This window comes from Trichoderma atroviride, chromosome 5, assembly GCF_020647795.1.
Source record: "Trichoderma atroviride chromosome 5, complete sequence".
Taxonomy (NCBI): domain Eukaryota; kingdom Fungi; phylum Ascomycota; class Sordariomycetes; order Hypocreales; family Hypocreaceae; genus Trichoderma; species Trichoderma atroviride.
In genome coordinates, this window is record NC_089404.1 from 3,177,008 (window position 1) to 3,192,615 (window position 15,608).

General features: G+C 52.5%; 4 protein-coding genes across 5 annotated transcripts; 2 read left to right on the plus strand and 2 right to left on the minus strand.

Annotated features, from left to right (window-relative positions):
* Window positions 1-692: 692 nt before the first annotated feature.
* Window positions 693-1,784, plus strand: TrAtP1_010276 (uncharacterized protein; the record flags this gene model as incomplete). The annotated part of the gene is made up of 2 exons (XM_066114636.1): window positions 693-743; window positions 932-1,784. The coding sequence occupies 2 exons, from the start codon at window positions 693-695 to the stop codon at window positions 1,343-1,345; spliced, it is 465 nt and encodes a 154-aa protein (XP_065970732.1). The 3' UTR covers window positions 1,346-1,784.
* A 2,275-nt stretch (window positions 1,785-4,059) lies between these two features.
* TrAtP1_010277 (uncharacterized protein) lies at window positions 4,060-5,410 on the plus strand (the record flags this gene model as incomplete). The annotated part of the gene is made up of 3 exons (XM_014089824.2): window positions 4,060-4,863; window positions 5,000-5,079; window positions 5,188-5,410. 3 exons carry the CDS (start codon window positions 4,060-4,062, stop codon window positions 5,408-5,410), a joined length of 1,107 nt encoding a protein of 368 aa, XP_013945299.1.
* Window positions 5,411-6,923: 1,513 nt separating this feature from the next.
* Window positions 6,924-10,427, minus strand: TrAtP1_010278 (uncharacterized protein). The gene is made up of 4 exons (XM_014089823.2): window positions 8,881-10,427; window positions 8,220-8,818; window positions 8,046-8,148; window positions 6,924-7,981 (listed from the first exon to the last, which is right to left on the minus strand). The coding sequence occupies exons 1-4, from the start codon at window positions 9,347-9,349 to the stop codon at window positions 7,071-7,073; spliced, it is 2,082 nt and encodes a 693-aa protein (XP_013945298.2). The 5' UTR covers window positions 9,350-10,427; the 3' UTR covers window positions 6,924-7,070.
* A 2,730-nt stretch (window positions 10,428-13,157) lies between these two features.
* TrAtP1_010279 (uncharacterized protein) lies at window positions 13,158-15,463 on the minus strand. Of its 2 annotated transcripts, XM_014089822.2 has the most exons (3): window positions 15,209-15,463; window positions 14,509-15,114; window positions 13,158-14,449 (listed from the first exon to the last, which is right to left on the minus strand). In XM_014089822.2, the coding sequence occupies exons 1-3, from the start codon at window positions 15,307-15,309 to the stop codon at window positions 13,456-13,458; spliced, it is 1,701 nt and encodes a 566-aa protein (XP_013945297.2). In that variant the 5' UTR covers window positions 15,310-15,463; the 3' UTR covers window positions 13,158-13,455. The 2 variants fall into 2 exon arrangements, with proteins under 2 accessions (XP_013945297.2, XP_065970733.1); XM_066114637.1 differs by having other exon boundaries at window positions 14,509-15,463.
* Between the last annotated feature and the right edge of the window lie 145 nt (window positions 15,464-15,608).

The window sequence follows — 15,608 nt, forward strand, 5'->3', positions numbered from 1 at the left end:
CAAACCTGCAGGTCTCTGAAAAGGAGCGGAAGAGCTATATTCTCCAATTCAAATAGGAATTGCGTGGAGAGTATGCGCATTCGTGTGCCGAGGGAGAGGCGAGACTGCAAAGCCTAGGATTGGAGTGAGAAAAGGGCATGAAGATTGCGTGTGCATGTACATATCTTGACTTTTCATTACACATACCTACTATCTTATTATGGAGGCAAGATAAAATTAAAAGCTATTTCTGCTATTTCTGCTATTTCTGCTATTTCTGCTATTGCACAGTTGCCATTACAGCCAAAAGTTGGAAGGAGAGAATCCCTAATAGGGCATGACCACAGTAATCATTAATGGCATTACGTACTACCTACCTAGGTACCTATTCATTGGACACTACCTAGTACGTACTAGTTGCCTGCCTCTCAACGTGCCTGCTTTTAGTTACTTAGAGTTGCATCACTCCGCCAACAACAGACAATTCTTTTTCTTGTTTTCCTTTCTATTTTCTCGCAGCTCTTTCAACAGATTACGAGCTCGGGCGTCTGTCCGTGATCCGAGTTCATCAAGGCATCAACACTGCCAGCCTCAACTGTTGGACATTCTTGGTTGATCCCATCATTTCAACATCAAAGGGGCTATTCTTGCAGCCTGGTCAGTGGCTTTCCGGTCCCTGATTTAATATCCGGGGTATTAGCCTCGCTGCGACTATGGACTTTTGTGACGATATCCCTTTGCAGAGCTTTGTCGCGGAAATGTGCGTATGCAGCGTTTAAGCATTATGTGGTTGTTCTGACGATATTCTGCAGCCTCAAGACAATCTGCACTTGACTCATTCCCATCTTCCTACTTTTCTATGGCGACTCTGAAAGCGCCGGCTCTCGATATTTTGGATATTATTCGGTCCTGCTGGAGGAATTATCCCATACAAAGATACCGGGTTCTATAGGCTGAGATTCCCCAGCTGCCCCTTTTCCACGAAGAAATACCGTGCAACCAGACGGCCAAGGAGGATCTCGGCGAAGAGAACTTTGGCTTAGCATCCGTCAAGCGAGTGCCCGTACCTCACTGCTGGCGGTCCTTTGGAACTCAGCTGGAGCTGACCTCGGGCCTCAAGATTGCCTACTCGGGCGACTGCAGACCTTCGAAACTCTTCGCCCAAGAATGCCGCGGCGCCCACCTTCTCAAACACGAATGCACACTTGGTGATGACAAGCAGGACCACGCAAAGGTGAAAAAGCACAGTACGATCGGCGTAGCTCGTGAGATGCAGGCGCGACGGACGTTACTTGACACATTTCCCACGACGGCACTCCAAATCGGACTCATTGAAACGAGATCGCGTCGCGGGAGGCGAGCATGATGTGCTGCTGGCATTTGGCTTCATGGAGGTGAAGCTGGGAGACTTTCAGAAGGCGGCGTGGACCACGCAAAGGCGAAAAAGCACAGTGTGATGGGCGAGGCTCTTGGCGTAGCTCGTGAGATGCAGGCGCGACGGACGTTGTTGACACACTTTTCACAGCGATACTCCAAATCGGACTGATTAGAAAAGGATCAGGTTGAAGGGCAAATCAGCAAAGCTTCTCCAGCCGCCGCTGCTACTGCTGCTACTGCTGCTGACAAAACTCTTGATTGAAAAAGACGGATTGAATTTCTAGCCATTTAACCTTTGTTCTTCTGCAGCTGCAACATGTAATTGTACTGCAGGAGCGTTTACAATATCCAGAGCTCAATGCTAGGTAGTTTCAAATTAGGTCTAACTGGTTGAACATCATCACATTAATGCAAAATCATTCGTTTCTTTAGCGTGCTTAATGCTTTATATGGTTATTGGCTGTTTCAAAAGTGCCAAGATATTTACGTGTATCTATTCCAGCTAAAAGAAGCAACAGCGAGTAGGCAAAAGAACGAGCCTCGAAGCCTTTGGACCAGAGCAGCTTTTCAATCTCATCGACATGTACTGCCTCTACTGCCTCTAGCAGCTGATGGACAGCTCGACATCAATCCGGCCTAGCTCGTCCTCATGACGGATCATCCATTACCCGGGCGAGTCGCAACCCCAAGGGGCAGCATTGGCGCCAACATCACCAGCATCCGCCTCTGCCGCAGCAAACAGCGGTGTTGCGTTTTTTGCTAGCCGCTGTGCTGGAAGCTACATACATAGATATGTGAGCTTGTATGCACCACCGCTACTCCTGCATCGTCATTCCCCACGGCTGGCTAGGGCGGGCAGCACTAATATTGCTGCTACGGTATTAGCCGTCTGCAAAAGCTTCGCTTCTATCTGAAGTGCATAGGGGCTTGTGCCTTATGCGGCGGCCCCTTGCTGCAGAAATCTCTGGACATCTTATTCGATGGAGGGGTACTCAGCATAAAGCAGGGCATTTGCTGATGTGTATTTGAGAATACGGTGTGCCGGTGTCGGATATATGGCACTTGCAGGTTGAAGCGCCATTGCGGAGGCATACGAGTATCCAGTCGTCACTTGTAACATGAAGTCAAGGCACATGTACTGGGAGCCATTTCGATGCCGTAAATCCTGCACGTCAACACTCCATTTAATTGGAAAAACAGGGCACAGCGCAAGCCCCACCGCAGCAGCTGGCAATTCCAGCTCCGTTTCTTGTTGGAGATTGCTGATGAAATGGCTGTGTGCTGTGCAGTAGAGTGCATGTGGCTTAGGTGAGGGCGTGTCGCCCCGTCCAGTTACAGATACGGTGCAGCATGATGTGATGCCAGCAAGACGCGGCTGGGCCGCTGCGTGCGACCTCATCTCACCCACGGCAGCTGCGTCCAATTCAGAGCATCGCGGCTGGACGTCTCTGCGCCGCAACGGGGGGCAAATATACTTGTACATGTGCTGTACAGAGAGGCTGGGACGCCTCCTGGAGGATCCCGGCATAAACGAAATTGGGTGGTTGGCAAGGCGTGAATAGCTAGCAATGTATAGCGCGAACAGCATTAACGCGTGCATCTGCCTGGGCACAGTTTTCTGCGCTCTCTATTCTTTCTTCTCCTTTCATCCGTTTTCTATCGCGTCTTCTTTTGCGCGGAAAATGCCAATTCTTCTTGTCGACTCTTTTCTCTCGCCCCTCGACTCATCCTCTTTCACGTCACATCACGATATATCGAACGAGCCACGCCACGCAGCTTGAATGCATACAGACATGCGCCTACATACGCATCATACACATGTGTGGCAGCGGCGAAAGCCATCACATGGCTACCACTTCTGCATCGAGTTGCCCGTCCAACCGCATACGTTTTGATGGGACAGAGCCCGTCTGCCAATGACAGCCTCTTGTCTGCCCAGACCGTCTGGCTGACGCAGGATTTGACTCTCGTTGCTGGTGCCAGCTAATGCGCGATAACAGGCGCCGGCCTCTCATCGTCGGCCGTGTGGCGCGCTTCTCATGCACGCAGCGAGAGGGTGTGGCGGTGCGAACCGGTTGCGAACCAGTCTGAGTGGCAGGCAAGACGGTCAGGTAATCTAATTGATTTTGGTGGTGTCTGCCGGCGCTCTGCTCAGACGCTTAGACATGCCATCCCTGCATCCGATTCTGTGATGACTTGTCACATCCCTGTTTGCGAGCACGGAGCTCCGGGGCCCCATTGATCCGCCGCCAGGCCTGGCTGTTCCCGTGCCTTGGACGGTTGTACCTGAGCCAGACTCGTCCCCCAAAATCCTGCCAACCCGCCAAAAGGCCTGAATTAGGGAGAGGCGGCTAAGAGTGTCACTTTTGGTCCCAGAACCTCCCCGAGGCCAATGGGCTTTTCTCTCTCCCATCGCCATCCTCGACACTGCCCGCGACTTTCGAATTCCGACGACAAGCCTCCGCAGCTGCGCCCGTCTGGCGTCCCGGCGACGCGTGCTGAGGGGAGCCGACAATTGACCACAACAAGGAGACACAGGAGGGGGGCTTCGACACGCAATACGAGAGGCTGGCTGGACAGCGACGCCCAACCACATCGCGGCAGCTGATTGAGCCTTGATTGCCGGGGCGCTGCTGCGACACCGCAGATTTCAGAGTCGGTGAGGCAGTCTCTCTCTCGAGTCCTCGCCCGCAAGCCATCGCAATGGGACGACGGGATCACGACGATGAGCGGCCAAAGGTGCTCGAGTCGCTGAAGCGCCGCACCAGCTCGGGCACCAGCACTGGCAGCCGCACCAGCCCTAGCGCATTCCACCGCCGGGTCAGCAACCAGAGCCAGAGCACTCGCAGCACCAGCACCAGCACCACCAGGCGAGACAGCCTCGCCGGGTCCGAGACGCCGCCGCCGCTGATGCGGTCCAGCCCCAGCGTCGGGTCCTCCAGCTACGCATTTTCGGGGAGCAGCGTCCTGAGCCCCCTGCGCAGAGAGCTGGACGCCTCCCACAGCCGCGATGGCGGCGACGTGCGGGCCGGCAAGCTGGAGCTGGCGAGACGCCTCAGCAAGCTGGCATCGCGCCTGACGTACGGCGACAGCATGGAGGAGCTCATGGCCCTCGGCAGCCAGGTCAACCAGATCGAGCAGGCCCTTGGCGGCGGCATCAACACCGGCAGCGTCTACGGGAGCCCGCCGCTGTCGCGAAGGCCTCGCCCGCTCAACATCGAGACGCCTGTCCGCAAGAACAGGGGCAGCGACCTGGACGGCAGCGCCATCTTCAGCTCACCGTCATCTCTGTTCCGCAGTCGCTTTCCCGACCAAATGTCGCCCACGCCCTCGTCATCCATGATGTATCATGGTCGCCATGACGAATTCGAGGAAGAGGAGGCCCCGCCACCAAAGAACGGAATGACCGCGGCGCAGTCCAACAAAATCATTGGAGAGTTGGTGAAACTGAATGAAGAGCTCGACACCGTAGTGAGCAATCTCACAGCGCGCCAAGAAGAGTCCGATGTGAGTATTTTCTCTTTGTCCTCTCATTTCGCCTCACTCTATCATCTTTCATCTCATTTTTTCTCAATCGTCTCCGTCATCACTCTCAATTCCGCCCACACACGTATATACACATATGCTGACTGACCTGTCGCAGCACATTCATAGGTTGTTGGTTGAACGGGCTGAGCGTGCTGCCCAACGCATCATTTTCCTCCAGAACCGTATTACTTATTTGTAAGCCAACCCTTTTATTCCCACTTTTCACTTGTCGCTATGCATTTTCATATTTTTCATTTCAATGCTCTTCATATCATCTTATTTATGAGCTTACACATTTTTTAGGGAAGAGGAACTGCAGGAAAACGATAATGAATTAACAAATCTCCGCGTCTGTCTCAAAGCTGTCGAGATTCAGTTGCCAGAACATCCAGACAAGGAATTGCAGCGATCCTTTTCCGTCTTCAAGGAAGGCTATAGAGCCTATAAGAGGAAGCGCGCCCTTCGCTCCAAGATGGTTAGCAACCTGGGCTACGATTCGTCAATTGCCTCTTCATCAGCGAGGTGACCAATGCCATCATTCCGCGAGTATGACTTTTGAAATAAGATTGTCGCTGCCACCACCAATCAGCGGCAGTCTGCGATATTCGAAGCCGTCAACCATTGAATAATTGAGAAGCGATCTCGACCAGGGCTGACTTACGATGATGACGCAAAGCAACGGCGTTTCTTTTGTTTGGATGGGGCAAAATGATAAAACGGGCGACGACGACTACGCTTTTCTTTTTCCACGATATGATTCATGAGACATCGATTTCACCAACCCTCCCCAGCCCTTGCTACGGCCTATTTCATTCTCGGTTGACGCATCATGACAATTTGAGTGCATCCCCTGTCTCTTTTTTTTTTTTTATTTCGGGCTGGGGCAAGTTTTGGAACACGACAGACTGATATGATTTGTCCCCCTTCTCTTTTCTGCACCTGCATCACCACATTTGGTCCCATGACCGAAGCAAAAGCAAAGCAAAACACACACAACAAAAAAAAAGCAAAGCAAGCGAGCATAACAGATTGAATTGCGACTTTCGTTCTTTGATCCATTTTGTCCTTTTTTTTTCTTTTTTTGCCAGCATATTTTCCATTCTTCTCCATGAAAACATGCAAAACCCGATGGAGTCTGTAATGGGCGAACAAAAGCTACCATGATGTGGCCAACCTTTGTTTTCCACACTTTTTTTTTCTCATCACTGAAGTTCAATACCTCTCTGTGACACACTCTTTATTCCCCCCCAATTTCCTTATTTTGGGTCACCCTTTAGAGTGATTATTGTGTAAATCCTTTTATTACCATTTTTACAATCCTTTTCCGGCTGAAATTGGAAGAAGAAACATTGTCATGATCTTCGTGAGAGGAAGCACATGATGATTGATCCTCTTCACCACTCAGCCCCAACGAAAAGTAAAACAAATCGGGCAGGCATAGTGATGGGCGCAAGGCTGTTTTTATTCCCACGGATCGTTTTTTACTATCTATATTTTTTTTTTTTGCTTCATTTTGTATTTAGTGTGTGCGTTGTCGTTTCTTATATCTGTTTTTTGTTATTTTACAGCTGCAATTTGGGCATCGCATTAACAAAGTGTTTGTGTCTTGCGAGCGGAATATGACATTATTGTTTGACTTCTTGTTTTGTTATTTTTGTGGTGGCAGATTGATTGATATACACCCAAACCCTCTTACATGTTTATTTTTTTACGTATAAATGTTACTGGAAATCATCTCAGCTTTAAATTAGTGGAAGGCAAGAAATTTGGTGAGAGCAAGAAAGATGAAGAGTTTAATGAAGTGGCCTAGAGAGAATTGGAAATATCAGAAAAGAGAATGTTATTGTGAGGAAGAAAGAGATGAAGATGAATGGGAGTCCAAGTGGCAAAACAAGAAGAAAGGAGAAGAAAAAATAAACACGAACTCAAGGCTTCTCAAATCACGAACATCTTTTTTTTTCTTTTCTTCATTTCCATTTTTTTTATTCGGTTCATATTAATTATCCTAGGTATAAAATAAAAAGCTATCGCTATTTGATTATGCTATTCCAATCTCTTTGGCCCATTGTAACGCCCCAATATCCTTTCTTGCCTGTAACCCGATTCAATCTCCTTCAGGCAAAACACACATAATACATGACTTCCCATCTGGGATGTAAACAAATGAAAAATAATCAAGGCAAACTTCACCTCTCAGCCACACTGCCTCTCCTCTCCCTCTCCCTCCGTCGCTCATCACTTCTCCCCGAACTATATCTCTGCTCTACCGACTCGCTGGGGCTAGTTCCCCTGTATCGCCTGCTTCTATGGCTGCGCCGTCCAGTAGGCGATCTCTCGCGCGGGCGGGACGATCGATCTGAAGCAGTGCGATGGCGGGAGTCGCGTTCTTTGGAGCGGGATGTGCGGTGGTGATGCTTGGAGGAGGAGCTTGAAGAGGGCTGTTGCTCGGAATGGGACTTTACGTCTGCGGGGATGGACGAGGTGGAAAAGGAAGATGAGGATGGCGAGGAGGGAGATGCGGAGGAAGGGTAGATTATGGACGATGGCCGCAGACGGGTCTGGTCGATGTAGCAGGCGTCTTTGTGGCGGCGCGTATCTTCCATGAGGGCCTTGCTTGCGGCGGGAGGGAGTTTCTGCAGCGAGGCCGGGATGTTGGAAGTCAGAGAATAAGCAAGCGGGTGAGCAGGTACTACTTCAGGAGGGGGAACAGGCACGGTCGTGATTCTATTCCACTCCGAAAAGGACGACTCCAATAGGTCAAAAGCCCTGGCATGGCCCCTTTCGGGGAACAGCTGCCTCGGGAGCTGTCTGGGCAGAAGCCTCTCGCTGGAGCTGCTCCTGACGGGGCTCCTGCTGCTGTGTCTGTCGTCCGCCAGAAGGGGGACGTCGGCGAGGACAATGTCCAGCCTCTTGGCCTCGCGGTCGGGAAAGGCGCGGATGAGCAGCGTCATCCAGTCCTCGAAGCCGGCGGGCGTGAGGGCGGGGATGACGGGCTTGCGGGTGATGGATTCCTGGACGAGGTGGTGCTCGCAGCGGAGGTCGGTGTAGAGGAAGGAGAGGCCGCGGATGGATTTGTGGTAGCGGGTGTCGAAGACGCCTGTGACGAGGGTGAGTATGAGTATAAGACTGTGAGTGAGTGAGAAAAGGGGGGGGCAACGTACGTTGGAAGGGGAAGAATTCGTTGTCGAGCTTGTAGCGGGTGTAAAATTTGAAGAGCTTGTCGGGGGTGATGACGAGGGAGTCTGTGGGGGAGTATTCTGCGATCTGGATGTTCTTTGTATTAGCTTATATGTCAAATCAAGTGGTTTGAGTGAGAGAAGGGGGGGCTTATTTACAATGTAGGTTGCCAAACCGCGGAGAAGTCTGCCCAAGGCCGGGGTGGGCTCATCCCTATCGTTGAACAGCGCTCCCCACGCAGGAGTCGGCCTCTCGGCCACAGCAGGAGCCTGTCTCTCAGACACGATAGGCGGCCTCGGCTGAGAAGGCAGCGACTGAGTGCGGTACAGCTCGGCTTGGTCGCGCTCAAGCTCGGGCGTGGGCTCAGGCGGGAGGAAGTGAATGGTGGGAGGGGAGAAGTGGACGGTCGGGCGAGGAGACAGGCGAGGGTCCTTTGGGTCCTTTGGTGACTCCGACTCGGCGGGAGGAGGAGATGAAGCGGCGGTGGAGACGGAGGACTGGCTGCTGGGAGAGGACATGGCCGAGTCGTTGGAGGAGGCTGATGAGAGGGAAGAAGAGCGGCTGAGGGGCTGGGGCTCCTCTTGGGCGGCGTGGGAGTCGGGCTCTGATGCCGAGTCGGAGTCGGAGTCGCAGTCCTCTACGGTGGGCTGGTAGCGCTTCATGTCCTTGAGGGAGGCGTCATCATCGTCGTCGCTGGACTGGGATGATGGCGTGTGGCGGCCGTCTGAGACGCTGTGGTCTGAGGCGGCGTCGCTGACTGTTTCGAGTGTTAGTTACAATGCATCAAAAGAAGATGTTGATTTTGGGGATGAGACTCACGCTCTCCTTTGACCTTGGCTACGAGTTCATCCAGCCATCGTGCGTTCCACTCCTCCATGGCAAGGCCCCTGACGACGTCTTCGACTTTCTTGTCCTTCATGTCGGGCTTGTCCTTGCCCTGTGAAGAAGAGGGCCGAGAAGAGGGGGGAGACGACGTGGGTTCCTCGTTCTTGGTCATGATGTTTGATAAAACAGACTTGATGATGTCTCTGTACGGAAACGATGACCGTCTTGGGGCTGGTCTTCTGCGGCTAGACCTGACTGAGGCGTCGTCGGAGGAATACGCCTCTTTATCTTGCTCTGCCTCGTCTCTCATCCGCTCTCGCCTTTCTCTCTGTCTTGAAACGGCGGTATGGCTCAAGGGCCGGTCGTCCAGCTTCCCGTCACCGCCGCGCGGCGTTGGCGAGGTTGTGCTGCCATCTGCCGTCGACGGCAGAGGGCCGTGTAAGACCGTCGCCTCGGTAGCCATTTTGATGGATGGGGAGCACGACAGGGAGAAAAGATTTTTGACACCTCCACGAGGAGAAAGAAAAAAAATGATGGGTTTCCCGCAGATGTTGAAGCCCAGGGGGAGGAATGACAAGGAAGTTGTTTTTGTTATCGGGAGTTGCTGGTTGGTCTTTTTACTGTTTGATACTGCTTTGTGCTCTATGAGAAGAGGTGGAGAGGGTGGCAATATAGGTAGGAGGACACGACGTTGGAAGGGTCCAAAGAGAGGGTTGTTTTGTGTAAAGAAGAAGTGAGAAGATGTATATGATATGAGATGTGAAGATGGTTTTTTGTTGAGAGTACTGCTCGGAGGTTTGATTGCAGCTTGTTCGGGATTCACAAGGAAGACGGGAAGCACAAAGAAATAAGGGAGGGCGATGGGGAAGCACAACGGGAAATTATAAGAAAAAAATTTGATTGATGAAGTGTCAAATAGAAATTGTCAGGCCAGATCAGGTACCCAAGTGGAAAAAAAAAAAGAAGGGGCAGTGAAACTGGGCGGCTATGAGGATGTGAAGATAAAAAAAAGTTTTATAGACAGAGAGAGGCACAGAGCGTGCAGTGTGTGGAAACACCACATGATGACATCGCGGCCACTCGTTTTGGATCAGGAAAAAAAAAACTACACTAGTTCTAACATGTACACTTTTCTTTTTGGTCCGCTTCGGCACGCTGCGGCGCCTATCTTGGGAAGAAGAAACAAGTGGACGAACAACCTGGTTTGCCTTGGGTCCCAGGCCAGGGGTGAAGGGTGGTACCTATTCGGTACTGCGAGCGACATACGTGGTCTGGAGCAGGGGGAAAACAAAGGACGTGCTCTTTTTGCTTTGCTTGGAGGGGACGCCCTTTGAGGCGAAACAGTCACCAGAGAAAGACAGGCAGCCAAAAAAAAGATGGTTACGGCACGGCCCCCCCTTCGTGGAGAAGGTCGGTTTTACGAATGTACTGGAAGCGGTACACAGAGAGAGAGAGAGGCATTACAGGGGACTGGAGCTACTATTTTGACAAGCTCAGGCAGGGCAGGGGGGACCAGGGGGGGCGAGGTTTGGGAGACGACGGCAAAAGGACGAATTGCGCTGCTTTGGCTGCCTTTGGCTGGCCTTTTGGGTGAGACAGAGAGCAGGGGAGGGGGGGGCCAGAGAGGAAGAGAAAGGAAGCGATTTGCATCATGATGGGTCCCCCTGGAGGAGATGGGGCCGTGCTGTGATATGTGGAAGAGTTGGGTTGGTTGGGCTGCTGTGGCGGGAGTTGGGCTGGATCCATCCGCTGATGATGTAAGTGGGCGATGAGGTTGAAGCCCGTGTCTGTCTGCAAGGGAGGATTGCTGGTACGTAGCAGTTGCTGGTGGCAGTATAGCCAGTTGCTGGATTTCACGTCGACGTGTACCCTTGCTGTAGCTGGATGTAGAACCGTCGTGATAGTCCGTGCTTTGGATATTTGCCTCGACTTACACGAACCGCCGTCACGGCCCAACTGAATCCTCATTCAGTTCCCCTCTTCTACCCAAGCCCAAGAAACCAAAAAACAACACAAGAAAAATAGAGCATCACGAGACGGGCCCAAACCAGGATCATCCCTCTTTCTGTTCTCCTCTCTCGTCTCGTCTCCAAGCCAAAGCAGCAGCCAAGCAAAGCAGCACTCACGGGCCTCGCCACAGCCCGCAAGCCTCACTTTGTCTATGGCCCCTTGTCCCCTGTCTGTTGATTCGCTGCATAGCAAAAGTCTAGTCTAAATCAGTACTAATTACAAGCAGCAAAGGCCCTGTTTTTTTGGCTGCTGTATGTACTGTAGGGGGTGAGGAGAGCCTATTGCAGTGTAACGATGAGGTAAGTTCAAGGATTGGCCTGGAGCTGCTGCTGTGACCATGTCCACGCTGCAAGAATCTCACGATTTACTGCTGGCTGCGTATTACTGCGGCAGGTCGTATTCCGTTTTTTTTTTTTTTTTCAGCTGTGGACTTCTGTCGTCATACCCTCACGGGCTTTTTTGCTCGTTTTGTGCATCATGCTTAACGCGTGTATTATTCTGCATTTCTCCTATGCACATCTTTTTTCATACATTGTCTGTATGTATGTCATTTCATTGATTTCCTAGTCATGGGGCATATAATTGATATACACTCTTGCAGCGACTTTGCCCTCATCGCATCATGCTCTACATGCCGCGCAGGCAATGGCTTACACCACGCACATCATTACACGCTGCATGCTCCCATTTCACAGAGATCATCGCCATCTCTTCATCCTGCACTCATTCCCACCGGAACGAGCTGAAAATCTTGCCCTCTCTCAGCCGGCCACCAGTGTATGCAGTAATCAGTAATAGTCCCCTTCGACATGCCGTAAACCACCACCCCCATCGCCAACTTCACTCAAAAACCCCTGTCCCTTGCCCCCAGTGCCGATCGCCTCGCCCAAAAAGCAACAACCACAGACGACCACGTATGTCCCCCCCCCCTTTGATCCCGTTATCTCTCAAGACTAGACACATTCATATACCAAAAAAGTAAGGCGAATGGGAAATGGACCAGAGCGATGCGTGCAGCCACCCGTTCTACCCATTGTTCGCCCGGCCCGATGCAGCTAAAAACCAAGATGCAGGCAAAAACAAGAAAACTTGGATAAAACAGAACTAGCAGAGCTCCCTTGCATGTGCGAGGTAATATGTACCTGGCGGTAATCTATATGGAAAATGGGGTAGAACCGCCATACCGAAGGTGAAAAAAAGTACTCCGCAGGATATACCGACATTGTGCTTTCGCCTAAATGAAGATGATACCAAAAAGCTCTTCCCCTCTCTTGTGAGAGAGAGAGGCGAGAATGAGGAATAAGCCGCATTTTTCTGTCCAAGCCAAGTCGGACATTGTCCGCATGATGCCAGTTCATGCATCGCGTCCAAGTAGCTTCACTCTTTTTGCCACTAGTACAAAGCGCTGCAAACGCAGGTGCCAGCCCGGTGCTCGGATAATATCCAAAACGAGGCCAAAAACAGTATCATTGCCAAGTCTCGTAGCTGGCATGATAGATACAGGCTTACTACGGCCAACGGGCTTAGACGGACTCAAAGAAACAGAGACCGAGAGACCGAGCGAGAGTGGAGATGGTGCCAACAAACCACAAAGAGGAGTAAAAAACAAAGCGAGGCTGTCTAATCCCCCCCTCATCTCAATTGCGTCCAACTGCATTGTAATTCGTGTTTTGCCTCCCATTCCCTTTGCATGCACGGAGATAAAGAAACAAAGTATGTAAGCGAAAAAAAAAAAAAAGAACAACAGTCAAAAAGGAGAAAGACGTGCATATATGCATGTGTTAGCATGTGCCAGTCGATACGTTACAGACAAGGCATACAAAATGGATCCATGCCATCTGGCCATCTCCTTTTCCCCATGCAAGACTGCACCTGAAACAAAATGATCAATCGTTCGATCAAAAAAAGAGACCCGGTTTTACCAAGGCCTCGTAACATAGCCAACACAGCTGTCGCCTTGCTCAAGGGCTGCTCAACCGGTTTGCTGCAGGGTTCAGAGAGGCACCACCGGCATCCGGGATGGATATGGAGACGAGACAGCAAGAGATGGAGACAAAGCTTGCAAATCGATCGAATCATCGGCATGGATACAGCGCATGCATACATATGTACGTGTTCCTGTATGTATGTCATGTACGTGATCGAGCAGTCTGTCTGCAAGACATGAATCAATCGCCGGCAGCAGTCGTGCAACTCGATAGGACTTTATCGTGAAGCGTGAGAGATGAGGTTACATGAGACTTGTCGTGTGTGGTTGCAGCTTGTATGATTCAGTTTTTTTTAGTTCCATCTGCCCATCTATGGCATGATGCCTAGCTAGATATCCAAGAATAAACCCATGAGATAAAAATAAAAAGAGGACACAAGAAAGGAGACGAAATAATGCTACAAGTTTGCACTCCCAGAGTAGTAGTACCCCCCTCGTCACTTCACGTGTCTAAACAGACACAGACACAGACACAGACAGACAGACACATCACAAGCAGACAGACAGACGCAGACAGAAACTCCAGACTCACACACGTGCACTCTCGCTCACGCTCGCTCGTCGTCTCGCCCTCATACCTTGTACAGCAAGTCGAGGAACCCTGTCGCCAGATCAACAACCACGCCCTTGTTCGGCAGCGATCCCGCCACGCCGTACAGCGCCGCCGAGTCGCCCATTGCCTTGCCCTTGGCCCCCTTGCCCTCCACCAGCCGCACCCTCTCCTTCTCGCGCTCCTCCTCCACCACCGTCTCCAGGTCGCCAACCAGCCGCTCCCACACCTTGACAATGGGCATGGTCACTGCGACGTGGATGGCGGGGGGGCTCTGCAGCGCGTTGAGGTGCCAGCCCTTGGACGACATGCCGTCGGCGATGTCGTACACGTTGAGCGTCTTGGCGTTGAAGGCCACCACCGACACCAGCGGCTTGCCGATGAGGTCCAGCTCGCCGCCCAGCACGGGGCCGTTCTGAATCGCCTCGGCAATCTTCTTGGTCGTCCCCACAATCTTGACGCAGGCGTCCACGTAGCCCGCCTCGCCCAACCGCATCATGCTGGCCCAGCAGCCCGCAATCAGCGCTCCAGGCCGCGATCCCGCCATACCCGGCGACGCGTAGACGCCACCTGCCCAGTCGGGAGACACAAAGTACTGGTAGGTTCGCAGCTCGGCGTTGCGGTACAGCACCGTGGAGCTGCCCTTGGGCGCGAAGCCGTACTTGTGCGTGTCGCAGCTGATGCTGGTGACGCCCTTGAGGCGGAAGTCGAAGAGCGTCGACTCGAAGCCGGCCTTTTCGAGGTTGGCAATGACAAACGAGCCGAGGCAGCAGTCCACGTGCAGGCAGAGCTTCTTGCGCTGCGCGAGCTTGCTCAGGGCTGCAATGTCGTCGATGATGCCGTGGGGGAAGTTGGGCGCAGAGCCGACAAGCAGAATAGTGTTGCGGTTAATGAGGCGTGAGACGCGACGAACATCTACTTGATATGAGGGAGCAGGGCAGTCTACGTAGTGAATCTTGATCTTGAAGTACTCGCCGGCCTTGCGGAAAGCCGTGTGTGCGGTCGCAGGCAGGATCCTGTAAGTCATTAGTATACCATGCACATCATGCCACTCTTGTAGATGGATGGCACTTACATCTCGGGCTCCGTAACTCCACGCTCGTTGTAGGCCTTTTGGCGCGCAGACAGCACAGCCATCAGGATGCTCTCGGTGCCACCAGAAGTCGTCACTCCAGCAGCTCCGGGAGGGGCTTGGAACATGTTGAGCACCATGCTCACAATCTCGGCCTCCATCTTGCGCACGCCGGGGAAGACGTCCGGGTGGATGGGGTTCGCCACGGTGAACTTGCCAAAGGCCTCGGCCTGCAGCTTCAGCAGCTCGTCCTCGCCGTGGTACACTGCACCAGACACAAAGCCGTCTTCCCAGCGCGTGTGGTCCATGTTTGCAAGGGCATCGAGCTCTGCGCGCACCGCCTCGTCCGTCATGCCCTCCTTTGGCAGCGTCAAGTATTTCGTCTGGCCCGGTGGCACCAGCTTGTTGGACATTTTCTCGAGCGATTCCTTGACCTTCTTCTGCACCTGGCCGCGCACGCCCGGCGCCCGCAGAAAGTAGCCATACAGCGTCCGCTCAATGTCGCGGTACAGCTCGAGGATGGCGCCGATGATGCCTCGGCCCTTGAGCTTCCACCACAGCCGCCGGGTATACCGGAGCACGAAGAAGAAGAAGAGGATGTTCTTGAGGCTGCGGCAGAGGAAAAAGAAGACGAGCAAGACGTCAGCAAGGAACAGCTCCATCTCACGTTCAATTGCGCCGCTCGGCACCTCGCAAAACTCACAGGTCCAGGTTGATGACGCTGAGGGAGAGCGCCTGTCTGCGGCGCTTGACGCTCTCCAGACTGCCGCGGAGGCTCTGAGGAATGCGCGAGCTCCCTGGCATCGCGGCGGCTTTGTGTTTTGTTTCCGTCTATGCTCGTCTAACAGTGCTGGAGCAGCAGAGAGATCAATTCAAACAGGCCGGCATAGCAAAGGGCAGATGAAGCCACGGCTCGGGGAGATGCTGCAACGAGAAGAGTGCGGAGGATAAGCTTTGCTGGGCAGACAAACACCTGTTGAAGCAACTTGCCACTAACACGAGCTGCTCGACGTAGTGGATGTACATTCTGCCGCGGCACAGGTACCCCGCCGCCCGATTTGTGCTGCAGAGTACATGCCCTCCCGCAATCAATTCGTTGCAGC